This window comes from Coenobita brevimanus, chromosome 5, assembly GCF_032717465.1.
Source record: "Coenobita brevimanus isolate Jiangsu-jjx chromosome 5, ASM3271746v2, whole genome shotgun sequence".
NCBI classification, from domain to species: Eukaryota; Metazoa; Arthropoda; class Malacostraca; order Decapoda; family Coenobitidae; genus Coenobita; species Coenobita brevimanus.
In genome coordinates, this window is record NC_136958.1 from 12,527,082 (window position 1) to 12,535,714 (window position 8,633).

At 43.8% G+C, this 8,633-nt stretch overlaps 1 protein-coding gene across 1 annotated transcript in view; it reads right to left on the minus strand.

Moving 5' to 3' along the window:
• LOC145397778 (synaptic vesicle glycoprotein 2B-like) overlaps nt 1-8,367 on the minus strand; it is an 82,336-nt gene extending 73,969 nt beyond the window's left edge. Inside the window, exons 1-4 of the mRNA XM_080270804.1 lie at nt 8,134-8,367; nt 7,438-7,689; nt 4,344-4,656; nt 802-855 (exon numbers count right to left, since the gene is read on the minus strand). Of these exons, the coding sequence (XP_080126930.1) occupies nt 802-855; nt 4,344-4,656; nt 7,438-7,689; nt 8,134-8,367 (853 nt within the window). The remainder of the gene's footprint in view (nt 1-801; nt 856-4,343; nt 4,657-7,437; nt 7,690-8,133) is intronic.
• Nucleotides 8,368-8,633: the final 266 nt, after the last annotated feature.

The following is an 8,633-nucleotide window of genomic DNA, read 5'->3' on the forward strand; positions in this document are numbered from 1 at the left end:
ATACAGACATGGACTAGACGTCCACCGACTTTGATGCATTGATCTCAGGCAAGGCAACACAGAAGCAGGCATGGACGTTCACGACAATGATGTACTGACCACAAGCAAGGCAACAGCAAAAACAGGACCCTCACCAACATTAATGCACTTGTCCCAGCCGAGACTACAAAGACGTTTCTTTAAACCCTCTCGAACTTTTACCTACTGACTCTGGGCAATGCAGATTTGAGCCAGACTCATCTAGCTGTGGAGACATGTCTGAACATTTTCATAGAAGGTACGTTTCACAACGGAAAAATTTGATTATTCACCCACCATTAGAGCCATGCCAATGTGGTGCTCAATTACCATTAAAAGCCTGCTAGTTTGGTACTCACTACAAGAGCCCTGCTACTATAGCACTTACGATTAGAACCATGCTATAGTAGTACGGAGCTCATTCGCCATTACAACCATGCTAGTACAGTAGTTTCACCATTAGAGCACTGCTAGTACAGTACTGTTTCACCATTAGAGCACTGTTAGTACAGTACTGTTTCACCATTAGAGCATTGCTAGTACAGTAGTGTTTCACCATCAGAGCGCTGCTAGTACAGTGCTGTTTCACCATTAGAGCATTGCTAGTACAGTACTGTTTCACCATTAGAGCACTGCTAGTACAGTACTGTTTCACCATTAGAGCACTGTTAGTACAGTGCTGTTTCACCATTAGAGCATTGCTAGTACAGTACTGTTTCACCATTAGAGCGCTGCTAGTTCAATGCTGTTTCACCATTAGAGCCCTGCTAGTACAGTACTCACCCGTGGCACAAAGGGCGTCGTCATACTCCACACTCTTGCCTTCGTCATCGCTTTCTGAAGGAAAAAAAAATAATTAGATGTCTTTATTTAGTGTCTAATCGCATCAGGAGGAGAGACTTTCTTAAGCTGAAATCTTCTAGTGATCAAAAAATAAATAAATACCTAACATAAGGATGAGGTAAGGGGAAAAATTTCATTGTTGACTCAGACACGAGGCGGTGGCTCAATCGGTAGAGAGGTGGCCTGCAGTCCTAACGGACCCAGGTTCAAATCCCGGCTGGGGCAGGGAACAGTTTAAGGATTTGAATTTCATTAAATCAGGCTTTACTGATCTACCAGAAGACCCGCCGACATGTCGTAAAAATACCCCCGCTAAGACCAATACACCAGTCCTGTATGAGACAGCCCTAGCATGTATTCAATATGGACGGTGGGTGTTAGCGCCGAAGTGGTGACATGTAGAGGTGTATGGTATGTAGGAGGACTGCTGGGCCTTGACAGCAGGCTGTGAAGCCTATGCCCAGAGTCGGACACAAAAAAAAAAAAAAAAAAAAAAAATCTCTCGGACTGACTAAAATCGTGTGGATGTTGCAGGAACAAACTAAAAGGACGTCATCACACGGAAAGGTTAATGTGATGCCATAAAATGACGCTAAACTCTTTCAGTCCGGTGACGTAGTTTTCAAAATCTGGATTACTGCTTTTCTCGGTGTGTGTGTGTGTGTGTGTGTGTGTGTGTGTGTGTGTGTGTGTGTGTGTGTGTGTGTGTGTGTGTGTGTGTGTGTGTGAACAAAAAGGCAAAATGCTTTGATCCGATATGGCCCAAACTTTGTGGAACGACTTAGGATTTTCCCAAAGGTTGACCTATTGCTTTTGTGAATAGGTCAAAGATCAAGACCACACAGTAAGGTTAACTTAAATTTTTGACACAATTTACACAATATCTGGTAAAAGTCGAGGAAAATGGGTACGGATGAGGCACTTTGACAACAATAAGAGATCTGGATCATGTATCATCTGGTTGGAACCCCACAGCTGATCACCAATATTATGTATCAGCTTAGGAGTGACTGCACTGTTCCAAGCAGATTATCAATGATATAATGTTCCGCCTGGTCGAAGTCACTTCAAACTGGCACTCTCCACCAATGTCTCTCTTACACACAGAAGATAATAGAAATATCGGTGTAGATCCTGTTGAAGGAATGGTAGGTAGCGTGTGCAGGTGAACAGAAATTTGAGCAGATTGTGTTTTCTCTCTCTTTACTCGCCACAGAAAGATACAGCTGCGACACAGAGAGAATTCAGAGTAGTACGTCTCTCCCCTTTGAGTGATAAGAGTGTTCTGCTATAGCTGGCCGGCTTCCCTGCTGGGAGTGGCCCTGGGTCAGCATAATATAGAGGTGCCGTTCCTCAGATACTTTGGGATTTATACGTGAGTAGAAGTAATTACAACTCTACCATGCACATTATACACCTCAATAAAGTAGTATTAATTACAATAAAGTATACCAACAGGGTATATGTGTTTCCTGAAGACTTAAATGTATATACAACTCATTCTTCTATCGCCTTCCGTTACCCTCGTTGTTTATAATAGAAAATGCTGGCTTTGCAAGTCTGGATGCTCATCCTTTCCCATGCCACACATTACAGTAAGATGGTGTTTGGTTGATTATCTTCACACTATATTACACACTTTTTAATTATGTATAGACACCTTTGTATGTAATTTGTAAAAATAGTGTGAGACTGCAACTCATCATGGAAACGATGTCCGGCACCAGAACATTGCTCGGCCACACCTTTTCGACGTCCCCGTCGACATTGTTGTCCTAACTACTGTGTAGCCTAACCAATGTGTAGGGTAGCTAACTATTGAGGCAAGTCCACTTGTGATCCGCGAGTACGGACCCTTGATTTTAGTGGGTTTCTTACTCGGCTCTTTAGATAGTAGCCCCAAACACAGACACAGAACAAGACCACAAGAAGTAAAGACCAACGTCAGGACCAAAATAGGGAGGAAGGTATGAAGGGAGATAGGACAGTACATATGGTTCCAAATCAGTCTTGTTCAGGTAGGAGAAGAACTGTACACTCTTTAACACATGAGACAGCCTATTCACATCCAACTGGGAAACATTGAATGAAGGTAGAAAGGGTCGTAACTGGGACGAGAAGTTCACCGACAAGGCTAGATGTTGCTTGTGAGGTAGAATTGCTATCTCTATTGTGCAGCTCATAAAAATCGGGTACAACATAGTAACCCTTTACCGTAAGGAACTGGTTTTGTGAGGCACACGTCAATGTTACGTCCTCTGTCTCAGGAAAGAAGTACTGCTTCGCATGTACACTGGGTCACAAACGTATCAGTGCACAATATGCATGAAACATTTTGGAACACAGAACGAAAGTCACTGAAATATTAGTGTCCGACCGACCACACTTTGGTAGCCCTGATGTCGGGAGGTGTTATATATCGCCTACTAGCAATATCCTCTTGCAAACATATAACAACTGTTATTTTTATTTAAACAGACATTTTTACTACACAATGAGAGGTTGGTAAAAATCAGTAGTTGATCGAATGTTCCTGGTAGGTATTGGACCTCCTGTGCACAGATACTTTTGTGACCCAGTGTCCAACAAGGCCATCTTACACTTACACTCCTCTATCTTTGACGGGATGAAGACAAAACGGAAAGCAGAATATACATGAAGATCAAGAAATGAGGCCTTACACTTCTCAAATTCAACCACAGTCGTTTCTGCTATATATCCGTTGTCATCAGAGACAACTAGCACCTCTGGTCCCTCATTCAGAATGACAAGTGTATTGTTAGTAGTAGCAATAGGGAAAGGAATGAACTGCCATGCATGGTATGTTACAACTTTCCTCATAGGTACCAATATCAGGATGCCATCATGGGTCAACTGGGCCTCTAATAATGGGTAATAATATTCCAATTGACTCATACCAAAAAGTGGCGTGAATCTATGATTCACCATAGCAACGTCAAGAGCACCGATTAGAATGTGAGTAGGAAGCAATAAAGCATTAACCCTATTCAAACTTGCATTGATTAAGCCGTCCACCACATTGGCTGCATGCGACTCCAAAGCAGTGGTTGACTCATCGAGAGCATGTAAGTACTCAGCGATTAACACTAAGTTAGTCAGGGTTGGTAGGTTGGTTTGGATATTGTTCACAACTCCTACAAGATGGTTGGTAGTCTTAATTATCTCATTAGCTTTGTTAGTGAACTCATCTAACTGTTCATAAGTGTGTACGATTAGCCTGTTGTTTGCCTTAGTCGCCAATGCCAAATCATGCATCTGTCTGCCCAATTGAACTACGTCCTTGTCTAGTGCTGTACCAAAGAGCTTTTGAGACAGGATACCTAGAAGATCTGCAAGTCCTCTCTTAGTACGTGCATGGACATGCTTGGAAAGATCAGAATTTGCATTAGGTAAAACGACATGCAATTTAGTGAGCCTGTCTGTGACCCTGTCTAAATGTCCGGTCCGAAGCTTGGTTATACCATGCAAGGTTTGTACTAAAGCTTCACTGTCCGAGGTAGTCAACTGTGGGTACCGGTTAAATGTCTTCCCTATTTGCAACACTTGCTGTTTGAGGTGAAGCAATCCCTTGGAAACCTCTTTAACAGTATCTGGAGCTAGGAGATATCCTTCCATTGGAGAGTAGACGCACACTGCATCCTCTACCACCGCAACTTCTCCAAGTGGGCTCTTCAGCGCTCCTGGCATCAACGCAGTCGTGCCTGTGTCCGACGTCGTTCCATAAGTCCACCCCAAGCAACGTGAGAGGAGTACAAGCCACAGCTGCCACATTATCTGCAAGAGAAGATACTCCCTTAATCGCTCTTGCTGTGGGATCGTAGCTTGCTGTGATACTCTTGGTTAGGGACAGGTACGGACGACGACATAGACTGCTACGAAGACTGAGGGGACAACACATCAGACGATTGGTTAGTTAGGCCTAGCTCTTGACTTATTGGTTTGATCCTGTCAGCATGTACTATCTCCTGAGTTCAATTAGCATCATCCCTTATTCTATAAGTATGTCCATGCACTCGTTCCACAATGGTGTATGGTCTGCGGAACTTAGGTCTGAGCTTGGAAGTTCTCTCAGGGTTATGGATCATAACCTTCTGGCCTATCTCTGTCTTTTCTTGACTACTTTTGTATTGTTTCACCATCATCTCTGCTCTTGAGGCTTTTAATCTTTTCCATACTTCACCATGTATGCATTGGAACTATGCAGGCTGGACTTTGTTATAATCCTTTTGATTATACACTGGCGTAGGAGGTCCAGCTAGCAAATCGTAGGGTAACACTTTCTCTTCCCCACAGAGGATGTAATGAGGAGACTTTCCAGTTGACGAATTATCTGAGAAGTTGATGGCCACCGCTAGGTGTGGTAACCAGTCTTGCCAGTTATCCTCCAATGAATTGATTGCTAGTCTCAAGACTTCCAGTATTTTCCTGTTTGTCCTCTCTACAAGGCCATTGCTCTTGGGACTGTAAGGCGTAATAAAACTTGCCTTACCCCATATGTATGACAGATTTCCTCTAACCCTTGGGTACGAAATTCACTGCCATTATCGCTGAGCAATACCTTGGGTGTAGAGTATGGATAAATCACTGAGGTTACAAAAGCATGCACCACCTCCTCTGCAGTTTTTGTCTGTAAAGGTGCTAAAATAGTGAATCACAAAAAATGGTGCACTGCGACCAACACATAGCTTGAGCCCAGATGACTCTTTGGCAACGCTAAGAGATCAATGAAGACGGTATCCCACGGTTTTTCTAGTAGAGGACACTCCAAAATGGGAGTCGGAGGTCCCGTCATTCCTCGCATTTCCACGCACTTGACACATTGACTAACGTGGGCTTCTATGTCCTTCCTCATGGTCAGCCAATATTATTTATTTCTTGCCTCACGTATGCATCTGTCGCTTCCGGGATGACCCGCTTGAGGTATCTCATGAACCAACTGTAACATGGCTTGCTGTAGTGTACAGGAACAACCAACTGACACACGGTCTCCTTCCCTGGGGGTTTCTTATACAAAAGACCGCACTGAAGATGGAAGTGAGTCATCGGTACTGGAAGTTCAGGTATACATGACTCGTCGCCAGACTCCGAGGCATAGGTGACTTAAGACCACATCGTATCCTTACGTTGTTCCGCTTTTACCATGTCTGGGGAACCCAGAAAGAGGGATATCCTCAGATATGGCAGCAGTAATGTTTCTGCTCAGCGCATCAGCAATGACATTTTGTTGGCCTGGTAAATATCTGACCTCTGGGTCAAACTCCATTACCTTGCTGAACCAATGCACGACCTTACCGTGCAAGTTCTTCCCCTTAACCTGCCTCGTGCCAGCTATTTTTAGCCCTCTGGGTCACCCCAGAGCCGGCCATTTTACAACCTTTTTTGTGTGGCTAAAATGATAGATTTTGATGTGGAAACAACGAATTTCGACATTAAAATGCTCACCGAGGCTCAAAAATGAGTTTTATTGAGTCCTGCATACTAGTGTACAGATATAGCCGCTCTCTCACACTCACCACATACGTGAGAGAAAGCCGTTTTCTATGTAAGGTATACTCAGGTATTTATGCTAGAAAGTTATAGCAATGTTCAGTACACTTTTCTGATCACTCATTACTTCAGCATCTATCACAATTTGCGTGTCTTTCTCACTGTGAATGCATTATCTTACACTTACTTGAAGATAGGTACAACCTGACTTCATTACGTACAGTCCTGGCACTTACAAGAAGATATTTACAACTTGACTTCACTATATAGTCCTTACACTTACAAGAAAATATTTACAACTTACACTTACATGAAAATTTTTACAAAATGCCTTCACTATGTACAGTACTGGGTGAGGCACACAGGCAGAGTGAGGCAGTGCCAGTGTGAGGGGGGAAGCGAGTGAGTGTATGGCCCTGATAGCCTGGGAGATGGTAGAGGAACAGTTACCTTACATGCCTGGCAATTTTTACCCTCGAATCTTGAAGAATGCAGTCACAGTGAAGTTTTTTATTTTAGACTGTTTTAAAATGGCACTGGCACTGGCCGTGGCATTATGTCAGACCGTTTTAAAATGGCACTGGCACGTGGCAGGTTAAGTCGCATATGGGTGCATGGTCAGTTAAAACAATTATCTGGTAGCCGAAGATGATATCCCGGAAATGTCCTAACGCCCACATGGCTGCTAATGTCTCCAAATGTGTCGCCGAATAATTCTTTTCTGGAGGTCTTAGTGCCCTACTGGCATTCGCAGTGGTGTGCGTTTTGCCTTCCTCATCCTTTTGCTGTAACACTGCTCCCAGTCTCGAACCTGAGGCATCCGTGCATAGGTAAAAAGGTTAAGTATAATGAGGAAACACTAACACAGCTGCCTCTGTCATGGCTTTCTTGAGGTCGTTCAAGCTTTTCTCTTCCAATGGTCCCCATTGCCATGCAGCATCCTTCTTAAGTAGCGTCGTCAATGGTGATATGTTAGTAGCATAATTGTGGACAAAGCTCCTGTAGAAACCAGTGAGTCCTAGAAATGAGCAAACGTCATCCTTGGACTTGGGGTGAAGGGAAATTTACCATGGCTGTAACCTTATCCAGAAGAGCCTTATTGCCATCGCCATCAACAAAGTGCCCTAGAAATCTAATATTTGACTTTAGAAATTTGCACTTCGATAACTTGATTTTCAGACCCGCAGATCTTAAGGTTTCCATCACTCGATTTAACTTACTAAAATGAGTGTCCATGTCCTTGCTCACAATTATTAAGTCATCTAGATATGCCAGGACGTCCTGCCCATTCATTTCACCAAACATCTGATTTATCATCCTCTGAAATGTCAAAGGAGCATTACTCAGTCTAAAAGGCATCTGGAGAAATTCAAAGTGCCCACAGTGAGTGCTAAAGGCAGTGTTGGGACGTGACTCTTCGGTCAGCTCCACCTGTCAATACCCTGATGCTTGATCCAGGCAGGTGAACACAGTATTTCCCTTACCCAAGGACTCCAGTAAGTCTCTGAGATGCAGAATTGGATAACGATCTGCTATGGTTACCTTGTTCACTTGCCAAAAATCCACAACAGGTCTCACACCACCATCCTTTTTAGGCACCAGAAAGAGTGGTGCATTCCAAGGTGAGGAAGAAGGCTGAATGACTTCATCATGAAGCATCTTCTCAACTTCCTCTTCCACTGCTTTCCGTTGGCTATGTGATAGACGGTATGCAGGCACATACATCGGATTTGTACTAGGGCACAACCCAGTATGATGCTTCACCTTGTCCGTTCTACCCAGTAGGTCTCCTGTAAGTGCCACTACGTCGGAGAATTCTTTAAGAAATGCTAGCAGCCGTATTATATGGGCAACATTATCTGTTACCTCCATGTATTGGTCTGGCAGCTTTCCTCTCCCAAGATGTGTAGGTTCCGACCGAGTTGTTGTTTGTGATGTGACTACGGGAGAGATCACTGGTATGTCGTTGACTTCCTTTACATGGACACCATAGCACATCAAGTCGCCTACTTAACAACCATTATTGAGCTTAACTGTGCCACCACTCATATTTGCAATGAAGAGGGGCGTCTTCTGGTCTGGCCTGACACTACTCCGGATGGACTCCAGCAACAATGCCTTTTTTATGGTCTCTTGTAAACATTCCACATCAGTTCCCTCCGACGCATCAGGTACTCGGACAGGAATTTTGCAGACAGTTCAACTAGGTAAGTGGTAAATTCCCACCACTCCCTTGATGCTTCATTTTTCTGGGTCATAACTGG